A 19,299-nucleotide genomic window follows, 5' to 3' on the forward strand; every position below is an offset into this window, starting at 1 on the left:
TATTTGGTTGCAATTTCCTCATAAATCATTTAAGTTGTATCTTGTCTTGCTTCCCTTTGCAGATTTTACGTGAATTATGGCAAAGATCCATCTATTTTTGGAAGTTCAATGCTTACAACCTATGTTTTTTCTTAGCTACATGTAATGCTCTCCATGGTAAAGCAGTCTGTTGCATACATTGTATTAAATACTGTTTAATTGGCAGTGTGTTGCATACATTGTATTAGGTACTGTTTAATTAGCAGTGTATTGCATACATTGTATTAGGTACTGTTTAATTAGCAGTGTGTTGCATACATTGTATTTGGTAATGTTTAATTAGCAGTGTGTTGCATACATTGTATTATGTAATGTTTAATTAGCAGTGTGTTGCATACATTGCATTAGATGCCGTTTAATTAGCAGTATGCTGCATACATTGTTCTAGGTACTGTTTAATTAGCAGTGTGCTGCATACATTGTATTAGGTACCGTTTAATTAGCACTGTGTTTCATACATTGTATTAGGTACTGTTTAATTAGCAGTGTGTTGTATATATTGTATTAGGTACCGCTTAATTAGCAGTGTGTTGCATACATTGTATTAGGTACTGTTTAATTAGCAGTGTGTTGCATACATTGTACTAGGTACTGTTTAATTAGCAGTGTGTTGCATACATTGTATTAGGTAATGGTTAATTAGCAGTGTGTTGCATACATTGTATTAGGTAATGGTTAATTAGCAGTGTGTTGTATATATTGTATTAGGTACTGTTTATTTAGCAGTGTGCTGCATACATTGTATTAGGTACTGTTTAATTAGCAGTGTGCTGCATACATTGTATTAGGTACCGTTTAATTAGCAGTGTGCTGCATACATTGTACTAGGTACTGTTTAATTAGCAGCGTGTTGCATACATTGTATTAGGTACTGTTTAATTAGCAGCGTGTTGCATACATTGTATTAGGTAATGGTTAATTAGCAGTGTGTTGCATACATTGTATTAGGTACTGTTTATTTAGCAGTGTGCTGCATACATTGTATCAGGTACTGTTTAATTAGCAGTGTGCTGCATACATTGTATTAGGTACCGTTTAATTAGCAGTGTGCTGCATACATTGTACTAGGTACTGTTTAATTAGCAGTGTGTTGCATACATTGTATTAGGTACTGTTTAATTAGCAGCGTGTTGCATACATTGTATTAGGTAATGGTTAATTAGCAGTGTGTTGCATACATTGTATTAGGTAATGTTTATTTAGCAGTGTGCTGCATACATTGTATTAGGTACTGTTTAATTAGCAGTGTGCTGCATACATTGTATTAGGTAATGTTTAATTAGCAGTGTGCTGCATACATTGTATTAGGTACTGTTTAATTAGCAGTGTGCTGCATACATTGTATTAGGTACTGTTTAATTATAAGAATAAGATCAATATGAGCAAAATATTTATAAAAGCAGCTCGTAAAATGAATGTAAGACTGGTACCTCAGCAACTCCTGGTGGGGCCCATGAATTATACGGAGGAATTATGTCAGACTGGTTGCCATCTGCATCCAGGGCTTTCTCTACGAATGCCGATGTGAAAATTGAGCTCCCATTGGTTATCACTATCTCAACCTGAAAGTTTTCAAATGACAATGATTGAAACTGATTTCATATGTACTTGCCCAGAATTACAACCTGCGATCGTATATAAATCGTGCTCTCAGCTTTCGTGAATGGTAGATGTTAATTTTTTCTGAACATATTATATAAATATGCATTTTATACTTTTGTAAAATGTTATAAATACATTTATTTTGATTTATTATATATTATAAGCCTTAAAGATTGAACTGTCATTTTAGTGTCTTTCAGTAATTTATTTTTGATGAATTATTGTTTATGACTTAAATTTTATCTTGTTTAATTTGTTAAGAGATACATTTTTGTAAAGCATTGATTCTCGCTAATTTATTAACCAATAATTATAAATATCGATCATATGCACCCTAGCAATTAGACAGACGGACAGACAGACAGAAAGAGGACAACCTATCCAGAATCGCACGATGAAATACCATCAAAGCATCTGCACATCGTGAATCATTTGTCCTCTTATTCGTAATATCTGACTTGCATATTAAACAAGATAAGGAAAGAAGCATTTAGTTCACATGATACAGCTGAACATATGCTGGAGACAAATGAATGGCAAGACTGGGACTAGAACCCATGAGTTTTCCACCAAAGACCCATTCTCCAACATTGAGAGTAATGTATGTCTTAGGAGGTAACTAAGTGAGGCAACCTCTTGACCTTGGAATGCATTCTGTGAAGATGTTCTAACCAAGAAGGTCAAGAACATTTCTAAAAGTGTGATTTATACAAAAACATTTCGACTTTGTATTTAGATGATTTTACCCTTTTTGCCTTTATATTTGATTCTTGGGTGTTTTTGCAGTATCTTTACCTTTTTCCCTTTGTCTCATGGCACATATTTATTTTTAATTGTAGAGTGCCTTTCTTTCTGGGAATTTTGGTAATACTTTTGCCATTACCAGTTTTGCTACCTGGCTTTTTCTTGGCACTATATAGTCAGAATATCACTAATGTGCCGCTAAACGTATACCTGCCTTTCTATCTACCTACCTACATACATTAGTACATTTTTTTATTTATATGATTAACATTTTATTAAACATCATTTCTTTGGATGTCAGTATCTTTCTGGAAATTTGCATGAGCGATCTTTAACTGTACTCTAAAAATAAATGGGAAAAATTTTAAATTAATTTTGTTCAGTTTGAGACGGAAATTGTTGTTGTTGTTGTTGGATTTAACGCCATTTTTCAGCACACGATAGGCTATGCATGGCGGCCAGTATTAATGGTAGAGGAAAAACCCGGGAAAACCCCTGGAAGAACCACCGACCCACGAGAAGCTACTGGCAAGCTTTCTCACATACCCACATTGGCCGAATCCTAGACTCGAAGCCATGCAGACAGAGGTGAGATGGCAGGGATCCATAACGGAGAGCACTTTAGACCACTTGGACACTCGCCCCCCAGGGAAATTGTATAGGTATGTATCTTTATATAAATGCATAAAGACAGTTAAATGGTATGTCAGCACAAACCTTGCTATTGTGTGCCAATTAAAAAGTACGGTCTAAAAAAATGTAGAAAGTACTTTAAGAGGATAAGGGCTTTCAAATATATGTTGTGATGTATATTGATATTGTCTTTTTAACTTTTGTCCATTACTGTAGATTGTAATCATCATCTATAAACAAGATTTTGCACAGATACTTTTGTCCATGAGTGTAGATTCTATACTAAGATAGTAGCTATACATAGGTTGTTTATTTGGGTTCGAGGTCTAGAAAATGAACCTGTGTACAGTTGTGCGTGTGAGATTTTGATTTTTAACGTAGCTTTAACAATTTTCAGTCATATCGCTACTTTGCGTTGTGGCAGTATATCGTGATTTCTAGCACTTGGGCATCATGCTGCAGTCAAGTAGCATCATGTCCCACCCAGCCACATTATCGTGACACCAGGCCACCCAGTCATAACACTAATCTATTAGTGCTGAGCGCCAAGTGAGGCAGCTGCTAGTACCATTTTTATAAGTATTTGGTATGACACGACCGGGGTTTGAACATGCAACCTCTAGCGGATGCTCTAAATACTTAGGCTACAGTTGGAAGTAATTTTCCGATTGGATGGTTGAAGTGTTGAGAAATACTTCACGTGGGAAGGTATTGTGAAATATGTCTCGTGGCGATGAATTACGACATAGAGTTGTAATAGAGTCCTGGAGATGTAGATAAGGGGCAAGTGAACAAGCATTCCTATTCCATTCATATTCTTGTTCTTGTTTTTTTTTCAGTCCACATAAATATTTAATGTTCTGTTTATAGTTAATTTGAGAGAAGTCATTTATTTCAATTATTAATTGGATTACAAAGTGCTCATACTACTCTTTGGACTAAACAATATTTTGGGATTAATTTGAATTCATTCAAAAACTTTCTGAGCGATGCTATTATGATACATCAATACTGCGGGCCCTTCAGCATATTCAGGGCTATTGGTACATCAGCACATTCAAGACCTGAGAATTATTCAGAACAGTATATAGTTCTGGACTTGTGATAGAACTTTTAAGATTGTTTTGGATTTAATTCAAAATATTATAAGTTCCTTTATATTTTTATTTTATAATTTGGAGAATTTAATTATTTATTAAGGTTTACAAAACTTGTTGGTTTTGCTTTTTCTGCGACTTGGTTTAATACCATAGAGTCGTACCAATGTAAACATGTAATACTGCATGAAATGATACAGGGTAAAGATGTTAAACTTCTGGAAGATATATATAAAAGATAAAGGTATTATATACAAAACCCTTTACATGTTTAAAATGTGTTGTATAACCACAGTCCCTCAAAATGTCAAAGTTGGGACTGGTGGTACATCACTGTTGAGTTTCGTATTTGAGCTGACCTAAACAAATTTTTTTTAAAAAAAATTTGTCCCACAGAGTATCGATCGGTGTACTTTAAAGGAATGCGTTCGACTGTCAGTGGACACTCGCAGGACATGCCTATCTGTTACAACTCTATGGTCTTAAACAAACTAACAGAAACAAGCGAAAACCAATAAGTTTAGTAAAATTCAACAGATAATTTATTTACCTAGAATACAAAAGTGAACATTTAAAAGGAACCTACAGTACTGTAAATTAAATCCCATAGAGTCCTAAATAATGTGTCTTGAATTATCAAAATTATATCATTAGAGGTGTCCTCGAATGAATTCACAATATTTTAAACAGTGATTTAGTCCTAAGTGAATGAGCACTTTGTAATTCTAATTAATAATTTAAATAAATAAATTATTCTCAAATTATAACTGAACACAAGTAAAGACTGATTCCACTAGACAGATGTTAAAATAGGGATGAGTAATTCTGATGTAAGCAGTTTTATATGCCATTCCACTTGACTTACTTCACATTTTCTGAAAATAGCATGTCATCCTAATTACTCCAAACAATAAACAGTGTCAGGTCTGTTTACTTAATCTTTAGCTAATCGACCAGACGAACATACCATTCTTCAAGAACGGGTTTGGTGTTCCATGCTTATATGTGGATTTTTATTTACGCTTGTTTTGAAAAGTACACCGAACGTGTCTACTTATGTAAAATTTATTGTAATGGATTCTTCCTTTCAGGAATGGGTGCCTAAAGAAAAGTTCTGACTGCTTCATCTGACGTTTCATTACTCTTAGCAACAGTACATAGTACTTTGTGTTCACACTGACATATATAAATACATGCCATATTAATGTATACATCTATACTTTTCAGAGATCATGCCAACGTAAATCGGGCACGTGATCAAAAGTTCAAGTTTTAGACTTTTGTGAAGCACAAGAGAGATATATCAAAAACTTAATAGGGAATCGAACCTGAATATAACTTTAACTAAACACTATACTAGCAGAACTACCCAGTCTGATTTCCCAAGTTAGTTAATGCTGAATGTTCACCCTGAAGAAAGAAGTCTTTATATCTTCAATTTGCCATTTAAACCCCACAAATCGCTCTCTCCTCAGGGTCCACATGAATCATAGGAAGAACTAGACTGTGACTACATTTTGAATATTTGCATTAAATTTGCTATCTAAGTTGGCCAATCTGATATCTTAATAGTTTGTTCATGAAAACAGAGACAACAGTAAAACTTCGGAAAAGCTTTTTGACTCACTCTATTTGGATTTGTGATATTAGGGTAGGACATTAATACGTCGTAGGGAGTAACTTCTACTTTATCCAGGCCATGGTCTCTCCACTGTTGGGCTATGTGCTTCACCATATCCTTTATATTATCTGTCCCCTCAAATCTTTGTTTACTCGAGTAATTCCTAGTAAAATGGACATGAAGAACAAATAAACATAATATTTTCATGGAGATAGTATGGCAGTTTTACTGAGAAAAGGTGTGATAGAGTCAGCTTGGATCTGTACTGAAAATGTTTGTACAAAAAAGGTGAAGGGTCATTAGTGTTTCAATTGGGTGGCAATTAAAGCAAGTTGAAATGCCATAACTGTTCTTCTAAGTGAGGATGAATGCATTTTTGCATCGAATTAATGCTAATAAAAACTTACTTATAATGTGAAAGCAAGAATACATTTATATTTTGGCAATGAACACAATTTAGCTTTCTGGAAAAATTAATCTAAGCTGTTGACTCAGTTTTGTAACTTGCTTTTTGATAAGACTTCACTTTTTATTTTCAATTCAGAAAAAGCAACATTTGACGTCGTGTCACGGTATATAGAGTACAGAATGATACAAAAAGCAATATTTGACTTCGTGTCACGGTATATAGAGTACAGAATGATACAAAAAGCAACATTTTACGTCGTATCCCGGTACAGAATGATACAAAAAGCAACATTTTACGTCGTATCCCTGTACAGAATGATACAAAAAGCAAAATTTTTGACGTCGTGTCACGGTATATAGAGTACAGAATGATACAAAAAATAATTACACGAAAACAATATTACTAAACGACAGCATTGTTTATGTCAGTCCCTGCAATGATAATAAGGACCACTAATACTCGGTTCAGTAGTACTGCCCAATGTCTATATAACACCTTTGCAAGGGAAAAGGTTGTATGGAACTAAATCTTAGTTACCGAGAATTATGATGAAAACAAGAAAAAAAAAGAACTTGTCAACATATATTTAATTTGAAATTAATATTTATAAGAGAAAGACATTGCAAGGTTTTGATATGGGGATGCATCTCAGTAGAGAAGCGCACCGTTAATTAAAATATAGATATTTTGATAGAATTTCACATTTTAAGCATAAATGTTTAAACTACCTTACATACTAAATGTATATCCTTTAAAATATTTTATAATATAAAATTATCTAGGTGAACTGCATCAAATTCTCTTTTATAATTATGACGTAGTTGATTACATACAACAATAGGAAACTCATATTCGGCAAGTTGAAACAATTTATAACCTTAAGCAATTCGTTCAATAATCCATGGCAACGTTTACTTATATTTAGAACTAGCTATGTGATTACAAATTTCAGTGTTGTGTCCCTCTTGAGACGTCATACATACAGCCACACGTATTTCCTTCATACATGTATATGCTGAGAGGGTTTCCATTAAAAAGGTAATATCTAAATCGATGCCCGCTGCCAGATAAATTCCGTCAGAATTTATCTTTACTTTTATATTTGTAACATCGTGGTGGGTGTAGAGTTTTGAATCATACTTACTTTAGGTTTGACCTGATGTTGTCTTTATTCATGTCATTCAAGATGAGTTGAAATGGATCCGTCCTGTCAAAAAAATTTTTTAAACATTTAGCTCAAAAGAAAAACCATATATATGTACTGCATACGAAAATGTCCTTCAACGCTCTTTATATAATACTTCACCGTCTCCAGCATGTATTTGGCATTCATGATACATCTCCTTACTGTGGTTCAAGTCCTACTTGGTCAACAGGACACAAAGTGTATCTGCAAATGGAATACACTCCAGCCCAGTTGATCTATGTTGTGGTTTTCCACAGGGGTCTGTTCTTGGACCTGTTGTCTTCATTCTATACACTCAGTCGCTCTCAAGTGTCATAGATCATCATCCGTGTCCCACCAGTTGTACGCTGATGACACCCAAATATACAAATCTAGCAACCCAACTGAAGTTGATGCTACCATCCAAGGTGTAGAGAGGTGCATTTCTGATGTGAAATCATGGATGACATGTAACAAGCTGCAGATGAATGATGATAAAACTGAGGCCATTCTGATCACAACACAAATACTTTCTCATTCACATCCTTTACCTCAAACAATAAATATCAGCAACACCAACATTAAATTCACACAATCAGTACGAAACCTAGGTGTTACTCTTGACAGTACTCTCACATTGCACCAACATGTCATGAACATCTGCAAGGCTGCATAGCTTGAGCTGAGACGCATCAGCTCAATTCGCAGATATCTTTCAGTTGATGCCACTAAAACACTTGTGTGTTCATTAGTACTTTCAAGAAGACTGGACTATTGTAACTCAGTTCTGTCTGGTTCATCTCAATATCTGCTCCAGAAACTTCAAAAAGTTCAAAACACAGCTACTCGGATCATACTTAGAGTACTAGGATCAGAGCACACGTCCCCGCTGCTCTGTACCCTACACTGGCTATCTATTCGATCCAGAATCAAACACAAAATTTGTTCTCTGTGCTACGTTTCACTGACGGACTCTAGTCCAACATACCTATCCGACCTGACCCATGTGTACACACCAGCAAGATACTTACGCTCCTCTTCTGACAATCGTATACTCATTATTTCCACTATGAAAACAAAGTCATATGGACAGCGTTCTTTTGCATACCAGGACCCAGCAAAGGGGAATGAATTGCAGCCACAAAGACACAATGATCCCACTCAAGAGTGCTCTCAAAACTCACTTATTTTGACTGCAAGAACAAACTTAAAGACCTAATAATGTTTCCTACCTTAAATATTCTCAGCATGTTTTTATGTTCTCTAGTTTCATGGTGTTTGTGTTTGTAATCATATCATTATATGTTATTTTATCTTATAGGTGTTGTCTAATGTTGTAAAGAGCTTAGAGCTTCTAAAGATTAGGCTCTATACAAAGTCCTCATTATTATTATTATTATTATTATTCCCTATTTCACCTTTCCCCTCCTCCAACTTGAAAAAATAGCGCTTAGGAAAGGCTTCAACTGCAATTTTCATATCGTCGTACACATCTACCAAACACCTTCAACCACGGTCCGAATTTTGAATTTTCTGTCTGAAATGGTATGGAAGAATTTGCGAGATCAGGTTAGCTGGCACTGCACAAACGTAACAAATCACATACTGACTGATGTCTCCAGAAAAGGTAGAAATCAATAAAGACCAAAGTAATGGTAGATTTAGATGGAGTTCATGGATTCAGAAAAATGTAACATTTTTAGATCGAAAAGTAAAGTTAAGCCTGAAGATAGTGAATACCCTTTTCTCTCAATCTATTCGGACACCTGTCACACCTTCCCAGTCCTTCGTCATCCAATCCATATCCTCCAGAACTATTTAACTGAAATCTCCACACCAACAATCACTATCCCAGGGCCAAGTTCCAAGGTCTGGATTAAATTCCTAAGACCCCTGATCTTTCCTTCAAACCCCAAAATGGACTAATGTTTCCTCTTAATCCATTTTGCCACCTGCGAACCACCTTAATTTCTCATCTTCTAAGCCCTATGATTCGCAAATATTTAATTAGAACAAACACCAGCAGCTACCATCCCTGAGCAAAGCTCTAAGGGCTGAATCAATAACTGAACACTCCTTATATTTCCGATTAACCAACCCAAGACATACAAACATTTGAAGACCCAAGCTAAATGTTGTAGGAAGAGATGTGCCACAACACTTGCAGTCTGAAATGAAAAAGAAACTGATGCACCCACAAATGGATAAACAAAATCCAAACGTTCTAATGACTTCTTCAAAAATCTTGCCCACGACTATTGTATCAGTAAGGCGGCGTAAACAAAAGTATTTTAATTTGGATACATCCGCTTGACTCCGACCACCAACATCCTTCTAGTAGTTTTCAATCTTCCAAATACAAGACAGTCTTAGTCGAATATTTAAGGCAAAACAAATCTGAAAAGAAGTCATTAGGTTTCAGATGTTTATTGCAATGATTAAGTTAATTTCAACTTCAAACACATTTTCTCATTTAAAGTGGAATCTTTTAAAAGTCCCCTATTTACATTTTAGTGTAATTACCTACCTTTCTATCAAGAATATCAGTACTCCATGAAGATTGTCACGTTTTCGCGATCAGAGTGTAAGCGATATTCTTCAGTGAAACAGTGCTTCATTCGCGAAGAAAGTAAACCGCTCGAGTATATCTAAACATTTTGATTCCAAAATCGAAAAGGTTTCTTTCCTAAGCAAAGTGTTTGTCATTGACAAAGTTTAGTGAAGGTAAATGGTTGATATCCGGAATATATACGCAGTAACTGTTTTTCATTTCTCAGTCAAACTTCATCATTCAGTCACAGTGATATCGACCTTCGGATCTGAGAGTCGAAACACTTGTCCTTTGTCCCAAGTATGAACCAAACACTGTGTTTGCTTATATTACTTTTTGACCCTAAAATCAACAGGATTCTTAGCTCCAAGTGCAATTATCAACAAAATTTGTCCAGGTCTGTGAATTGTCTTTTTTTTTTCTTTTTTTTTTTTTGTCACATTCACCTTTGACCCTTTTACCTCGAAATCAATAGACTTCTTCAATATCTCAAATGCAGTTATTTAAGTAAGTTCGGTCACGGCAGATGAAAACCATTTTCTGCTGAACTGACCATTTCTCTCTCTCTCTCTCTCTCTCTCTCTCTCTCTCTCTCTCTGTGTGTGTGTGTGTGTGTGTGTGTGTGTGAAAGCATAAAACAAACCTCGTCAGTTATTTTGGCATCGGGCTCGTAACGGGGAAGCACACTATATAAAACGATTCCAAAAAGAATATAAATGGGCGGCGCTTTTGGAGTCGATTTTCACAAAGACCCTAAATTTTCTTTTAGCCCAAACCTCTCTCACTTACATAAGAAAAACTGTTCTAACTAAATTCCACAGGCTAATTACTCAGAGTTATATTGCAATATATTTTGTATACTTTAGTTCTATTAATGGGATGAATTCACACTAATTGTCCCACATTATATACCACGGTATAAATGCGCATTCCGGTTATCTGATTATAGCCATGCCATACGCTGTTTGTAAAGAGATAAGGTCTACTCCTGGCATCGCTTTATGGTCACTTCTTTGTTGTTTGCTGCTGTAAATTCAGTCTGGGTTTTATGACGCAAGTAATTTAAGGATAAATAAATATTAGGTTTATTTGACGTATTTGTCTGCTAATAATTTTCATCATGACATTAATAAAAACAAAACGAAAACAATCTCAGCGAGTTTAAATTGCTCCATCTCCACTCAGTCCATGAAAACCGGGACTGTATTGTTTGAATCCAATACCATAACAAAATACATTCATTCTAAATGAACGTGGAAGAGACAGCCTGGCCTCAAACTATCAACATGTCGTAAAGTTCATACCTAAGGTACAATATTTTATTACCGACCCAATTTAATCATATATGCCTGACCTGGAATTCGATTGAGATGTTCAATATGAGTACGCATGGCATAATAAAATTTTACACCCAGCCTGGAACTACTTTTACAAATTGAAACATTTAATAAGAGTCCACTTATAAAATATCGAGACTGATTTATTGCTATTCATTTTAAATTATTCAAATATATCACGTCTGTAATATGAAGAAATGCAGTAATATTGGGTAAAAATGGCTGCTTGTGCCATCGGGAATAATGAGAGAGAGAGAGAGAGAGAATACGTACGTTGCCTCTGAAATCTTTTATCGAAAGTTGAAAAAGAATCCAGACAAACTATGAGAGACTCAGGAAGTAATATGAATCAAGGCAATAAATGGGCTAGAAATACCACCACGTTCAGAAAACTTTACCCCATGTTTAATTCCCAAGAGACATTCCACAATGTAAATCATCTAATATACCAAGTTACCCAAAATCCATTTCGGCTTCAGAGTTCAAAAATTTGGTCTGCGGTATTATGTTTTTAAGGACAAAACTTAACTGGAGGAACTTTCTGTATGTTTATTAAAATTACTGAGGAATCTAATTTGTTTACTAAATCTGAGGATAAAATTGACAAACATTTGCAACATAAAAGTGGACATATCACAGACAGTTGCAACTGTCTGGTTTGGGGTGCAAATTTAAAAGAATTATATATATTGTTACAATGTTGTTCAGGTATTTTTCACCATTGAGGCACATTCGGGGAAGTGAATTTGTGTTTACTTTTTAAATTCTTGCTTCTGTTCAAGTAGAAAATAAGGAGACGAAAACAGAACAATATTGTTAAGATTTTTCATATTAAAATATCGATAGTTCACGAATGACGTCATCAACAACCATATTTATGGTATGCTGGTAGATTTACCGTTGAGTTTATATGGTATTTGGAAACTTAAACAAATTCATCGAATCCGAAATATGCTTACATACATAAACAGAACATAAATCAGCTTTTCTGTTAGTATTTATATTAGAAATGTATATGTTGATTTTGCTTCAGTGTGCCTTGTTAGGTTGCCCATCGTCCAGGTAAAATGGGCAGAATATCATCTACTAGTGATCTTATCTGGAAGCATCCATATCCCAATGAATATTCAAAATCTAGACCGCATGTTATAAAGAGAGCGAATCGTCGAATTCTTAAAATATACACTTAAATTATCACTTTCATTTAAAATCATGAATACTTTTTGCATTAAATGACAACATAAAAATTATAGTTTGAACGTACTGTAAATGAATGAGCTGCATGCATAAACTGAGTGTATTTAATTACTGTCAATTACCCCTGAAATTTGCTTGGAAGTAGAGTGGCTATTCAGCAAATACATTGTAAGGAAAAGGAACACTTACTGGACCAAAACTTATGTCGGTTTGAGAAGTAGGAAAAAAGAGAAAAAAATCCACTTCCATTTGAAAGAAGTTTTAATCCATTTATATATCCAAAATAACATTTATAAAAACTCAAAGCTAAACAGTAAATCCATATCCGCAATACAGACAGACCCATGACGCGACTGCTGCATCGTATATATATTAGGCCTAGTTCTGGTTACTTATATGGGGATTTTGCATAGGGTTGTACAATGTCTTTCATACAACGTGAAATGCTCAACTCGTTTTTTTAAATTAAACATTAACACTATTGAAATGAATCTGTGAATAAAAAGATGATATGTAATAAATACAAAACTACATAAGTTTTTTTGTTGTTCCGAGTGGATGAAAAAACCCGTTTGATGTGACGTATGAACATATGTCTCTGCCTGCCGGCCTAGACATGTTTCTACGTCGGATCAAAGTTGTTCCTACCACCCACTCGGAACAAAATACATGTGTAGTCTTGTCTATTTATTAGTCGAGCTTTAGACAGACCAAAGGTCAATGCACAAGTGTGAATGAATCGAGAATATCGGACGTTTTTGTGATCACGCAGTATGGTAAAAACCGCGAGGCGCAAAGGACCAACTGGTTGTATTTTGCCAGCTCGGACTTCTTTTGTGACAGTCCTGACTTTTGTGAAGGTCGATCGTTGCGCAGAGCATACTTACATTTGACGAGATGTAAAACGGTTTCCATAGAAAAACGTTGAGTGGTGGCTAATGTATATAGAAGCTTGCCATCCCAGATCAAACTATCTATGCTCCAGGAACGCTCTGAGAAATATGCCGAGGTGACACGGAGATTTGCCTACATAAATGAAATCTTCCCGGGTCTACAATGGACAACCACGCCAAAAAGCCTGTTTTCCAGTCAGAATGACACAACACCAATGCGAGCACGTATGGATTAAAAAAATAATCTATATCATCATCAACGAGTAGCAGCATGCCAACCTAACAGTCCAGAACTGGCCAAAGGACTCAGACGAAATGTCTGATAGGTGAACGTGCCCATGACATAAGAAGGAGACAGTCATTGCAAGAACTGGACAAAGATAACGTAATTGGCATCAGTTGTGCAGATCCTGATGACATAAATCGTGACCTGCATCAACGAAACGTTGAGCATTGCCGAGGCTGAGGCACTGATCCGACGGACCCTGCCTATGAATATAGAGGGCGAGTAGCCAAATCAACACAAGGCCTCGACGGTGGAACGCAATATTTTTTATGAGGCTGTTTATCGAAAAGCTTGACAGCGAGGTCACACCCTACGCCACCCCTTCCTACTACAACCTTGATGTTTTGGCTGTTTAGCCATTATCGGCGATGGTCCCAAATTTGGCAACTCCGCCCAACCTCAGAAAGCACAAAGGTGATAGACATCCACGTGGCTTGCGTATATACTCATATTATGTCCCAGCTACCATGCCAGCCAATATTTTCCCAGTTTGAGCAGCGCAAGCCTCCCTAAAACAGCCAATCTGAACTGGTCATTTCTATGTAGTCGAAGTCCAATAAACAAATCTCATTCTGTTCCCTACTGGTCAAGGCCTTGTCTCTGGCATAACACTACAATATTCCCGAAAGCAGGAGTGTGCACCATCATCAGTAAGACTGTACCTCACCTCAGCGTCCAGCGTCTCCCACAACAGTCTAAAGGTTCGACCCAGGTCTAAAACAGCAGCCCCTTAGACTAAGACACAATGGACGTGGCCAACATCGCCATTGGTCTATCCGATCGTCATTATAGCAAGGATGCCTGGGGACAACTCTACTGCAAACATGAAGATGCTGCCTGCAATAACGGTCAGACAGAGGTGACATACGACCTTATTCTTGTCATCAATCAGGTACGACGAGAGCTCTCTGAAGGTTACCGACCTTGCTCGCACATGACTCTGGACTGGACGCACGTGATGTTGCACGGACTGGCTGCAGCCCCGGGTGGAACAGCGGGGACTGTATACACACAGATTGTGTCTACATGTCGCTGATCCCCGAGAGGCACATCGGAGACTGGAAACTGCCATCGCGTGGAGATTCGATCTCAACGACAGATATTATTAATGAAAACTGTTTGTGTGATTTGGATTTATAACGTAGCTTTAACAATTTTTGCAGTCATATTGCTACGATGTATGCAGTGTGGCAGTTTATAGTGATGTCTAGTACTGAGGCATCATATTGCAGGCATGTAGCATCATGTCCAATTCAGTCACATTATCCAGACAGCAGGTCTTAACACTATCCTCTTAATGCTGAGCTCCAAGCGAGGCAGCTGCTAGATTAGTTTTAAAAGTCTTTGGTAAGTACCTGTTAAAAAATTAACAAGAATACCGTGAATAGTACATTCTACGTTAGTCCCGTTTTTCAGTCTTCTTTGTCGGCACTAGTAAATCTGGGTTGACTGTCGAGATTATATACAAAAAGGTCTCTATGATCTTGACCTTGGTATGCGGTCTTAAAACTAATCTTACTGTGCAGAGACCATTATTTTCTTATTAGAATTGCCATACCACTGACCTTTTAAGTTTAGACCCCATAGTTATCAGGTTTCTTTCTTACCTTATGTGCAAGCCATCCAATAAATTTGGCTTCGTTTTTCTTTCAGCCACAATGACCTTTGGCCTTTGAAGCTTTGAACCCCCAATTAGTAGCCATTTCACTGCTCATAGTGAAAGCCCTCCATAAACTTTGACCACGGTTTGTGGTTTCCATCCTTTTGTGCGAAAAAAAGCATTCTTCTTACACTGACATTTACCTTTATCTTTGACAGTTTGGCCTCAAAAGGCTCCTTTCTTAATCTAAGTATAAACCATCACGATCGTTAGTGAAAGTGCATGGTATATAATTGAAAATTTCAGTTTTCCACCATTTGCCTACTGTCAGTTGTAGTAATTTTGATATTTGCCTTTGTAACCCACAAAATAACATCTGTCATCCTACCACAAGTGCAAGCTATCCAAAAAGCAAGATCCCAGTCTGTATGAAGAAGTAATGGGATGGTGTGGATATCGCTTATTTTAGTTACAATAAACTTTACCTTTCACTTTTTGATCCCGAAATTTGTGTGGTGGTGCCGTGCGAGAACCATCCAATGATGAACCCCACTGCTATACATAACAACCCCGCTCCAAAAAACACCAGGTAGATTGTTCTTTTCCTCGGCTTTTGATACAAAGGTTCCATCTACAGAAATTAGAAGAAAAAAAGACACATACAATAAGAACAAAAACTGCAGTCTCCGACTGGGGAAAAAATCCAATATGCTCAAAAACTCTTCACAGCTCCACGCCTATTGTAATTATCATCAGCATTTGAGGGATGTAGGATATGTCTAATTGATTTGCATATATATTCATATGGATAGACAGAACCACATCATTCATATATGCTGCAAGAAAAGGATGGAAGGAATTACTTTATATTCAATAACAACAATGGCTCTGCTTAACTCTAATATATCAACAGATCTAGTTTTAACCATGAATGAACCATTTATATGCTAGGTTTAAACGACGTTCAAATATTCAGTTTAGAATTAAGAGGTGCCACCCATTTATTCAGTCAACGAAGGAACTTTTGTTCATTTCCGGGAGTATTCCAAAAGTTGTGACCTGATACATTCGACAAATTTCGTTAGTGTCAGAGACATACAGACAGGCAGAAAAGAGACAGAGACATACAGACAGAGACAGAGAAGAGACAGACAGACAGACAGAGACAGACATGCAGAAAAGAGACAGAGACATACAGAGACAGAGAAAAGACATGCATAGACTCTGGGACACTATGGGAATTTAATAGAAACATCGATCAGATTCACGTTGTGGATCACTTTGTGTACAATGTAAATTTATAGTAAAACTATTCTTAGGGTCAACATTTGGGACTGGTATATGGGTGTATGGGAATTTATCCTTGTGGGCCAATATGGGCATCTCTGGGAATTTAAGATTATGGTCCATTACGGAAATCTATAGGAATTATAGGTTACTGCATTTGTATGGGAAAATATGAACGAGTTTTTTTAGATGGAATACTGTACGACCTTGGGAGTGCAGTATATCCATCCGACAAAACGAGTTCCTATTTTCCCATACAAATGCAGTAACCTTTTTATTATATGCTCATTTTCTTATTCTATCTAAGGCTTAATTATATAAACAAAATACACTACAAGAAACAACGTAAATGAATGTATGTCGCATTCCAAACTAAATACACAAGCACAGATACATCATTACACAACAACAGCATTATTAATGCGCACATAACACCGTCCAGATAAATTTGAACTTGTCGCGCGCTAGACATAAGTTTCGAAAGAAAATGGCGTTTTTGTCTACTTAAACTTGAAATTTGGAGTCATATTGTGTATGATTGCGCATTGCAACAAGTTTTCCATTTGATCTGGAATGAATAGATTTTGGTATTTTTGTCGATTCTACAAAATTTCGTGATTATGGACTGGACTTATCTGTGCAAATTGTACATGAAATACATCGGATTGAAGCAGCGCGGGAGAGGCGTGTTACATCTGCAAGTGTGTTTGTTCTGTCATTGACTCTTTGAAATCAAAATGTGGGAAAATTATGAAGTGTTTCAACTGCAATTATCAAAAAGACGCTATTGAATTTAATGTTTATTTCATTCTGAGTGCAGTAAGGAGGATGTACTTGCACTTGGAATATACTTATATAGTCGAAATTACAGAACAATTTCGAAATGTGAATTCAAGCTTGAGAACTCATGACATGGCTCATGTAATTCGGATTTGCAGACTAAGAAAGTACATTTTGAGGACATTCAGAATGTAAAACTGTAAGTATATTTTTTGCCATTCTTATTACCAGCTAAAGGAGACAGTTTATGCCTTTATAACTGGCATGTTATTTGTAAGTACCAAGCAATTGTTATGAAATCTGGCGTCTATCGCCAACATCCGAAACATCGTATCAAAAGAGTTAACGCGGAATGTAGCAAAACAGCTGGTATGTGGCAGTCCACGAAACATCTGCTTTAGTTCGTTCAGAAACAAATTTAATCAGCCAAAACATAAAGCGTCTGCTACACTAGAGCACATGTTTTGTTTCCACAGTAGTTCCTAATACACTATTGGGCACAGTGTCCTGCGCATGGGTGCAATATGAAGGTGTGCAAGATAGTAAAATATTGAACGATTCGGATAATGTAAAGTTAACGGAGAAAAAATGAGCATATAATAAATCTACTTAAAATATACCACCTAGACTCGATGACAAACTAACATTCCTAACCTGAAACAGAATTTAGTGGATACTTTAGAAAAAAACACAACACTTTATTAAAAGTTAGGCACTAAAAGTAATACTAACATTTTACAACTGAAGCCGAACATATCCGAAATTAAAGAAAAAACCCAGAATAATGTCTTGAAATGACCAAACTAAAAGTAATAGAATATTCCGAAAACAGAAACGGAATTTACCCATACAACAAAGTCACATAAAATGAAAACATTGTAAGAAAAAATGAAAATATAAAATATCAAATTTTAATAAAAGACCGCATTATAATGAATATACAAAAATTCGAAATTGCTGTTTGAAGAAAAAAAAACATCTTTAAGCTTAATATGCAAAGTTAACCAATTTAAGCAATGTAAATTGTTGTATGGTATCAATAAAATGAAGATAAATAAATTACCAAACCAAATTACAAGAAAATGAAGAAAGAAAGTTAAAGATGTAAATGCGAGAAGTTTCAAGAACGTTCAGAAATGAAAACATAATTTTATAGAAAGTATCTAAAACAAAAACAAGTAGCTAAAATGTTTTATAAAATTAAAACCAAGGAAAAAACAACACATTCAACCAAGAATGGAAAGAAAAAATATACTAAAATTGAAACTATTCTTTATTTTAAAAGAATGTTTTCAAAAAAAAAACAACAAAAATTTCAAGGACCTCCTTTCACAACTACGATGTGTCTTGTAATGGTATGTTTGATGGTGTATATATATATATATATATATATATATATATATATATATATATATATATATATATATATATATATATATATATATATATATATAAAAGTTTGGTATGTATGTATGCATGTATGTATTTATTTGTATGCGTGTTTGTGCGTATGTGTGCGACTATCTGTGTATACTACTGCTACTAATGATAATAAAGACAATAATTAAAACAAGACATTTTATTTTCCATACGTTTATTGTATTGTCTTGAATGAAACTAAGAATAACAAACTTTATACATGTACTTTTATAAAAAGCATTTGTTTTTCTTCTTGTTAATGTTTTGTTTTAAATTTCTTAGACTGGGTCCTTCTTTTTTTGAAATCTCTTTCTTGCTTCGTTTTTCTCATCGTTCACTTTCTTTGATGTTGTGGACACTCTGAACACCAACTAATCACACTTTTATCCTGTTTTCGACTCAACTTTCTGCAAATCTCTTATAAGTAGTGCTATTATTATAGAGGAGGAGAGATCGAGATCTAGTACATCCATTGATCCAAATGCCATGACGGAGACATTCAAGATCGTCCAAGAGTGAAAGAATTCTTCCTTGCCGAATTGAAACAAAACCAAACCAAAAAGAAGAAATTGAACATGCTTTTGCGCGCGTGCGTGCGTGCGTGCGTGTGTGTGTGTGTGTGTGTGTGTGTGTGTGTGT

The 19,299-nt window shown here is 35.7% G+C and overlaps 1 protein-coding gene across 3 annotated transcripts in view; it reads right to left on the reverse strand.

Moving 5' to 3' along the window:
• The window catches only part of LOC149786101 (glutamate carboxypeptidase 2-like), a 214,628-nt gene that overhangs the window by 159,737 nt on the left and 35,592 nt on the right, over positions 1-19,299 (reverse strand). For all 3 annotated transcript variants that reach the window (XM_089976416.1, XM_089976414.1, XM_089976415.1), the window contains 4 exons: positions 15,660-15,805; positions 7,290-7,352; positions 5,743-5,899; positions 1,470-1,601 (listed from right to left, as the gene is read on the reverse strand). In XM_089976416.1, coding sequence (XP_089832542.1) covers positions 1,470-1,601; positions 5,743-5,899; positions 7,290-7,352; positions 15,660-15,805 — 498 coding nt within the window. The remainder of the gene's footprint in view (positions 1-1,469; positions 1,602-5,742; positions 5,900-7,289; positions 7,353-15,659; positions 15,806-19,299) is intronic.

The sequence above is a fragment of the Sinohyriopsis cumingii genome, chromosome 12 (genome assembly GCF_028554795.1).
Source record: "Sinohyriopsis cumingii isolate HCF-2022 chromosome 12, ASM2855479v2, whole genome shotgun sequence".
NCBI lineage: Eukaryota > Metazoa > Mollusca > Bivalvia > Unionida > Unionidae > Sinohyriopsis > Sinohyriopsis cumingii.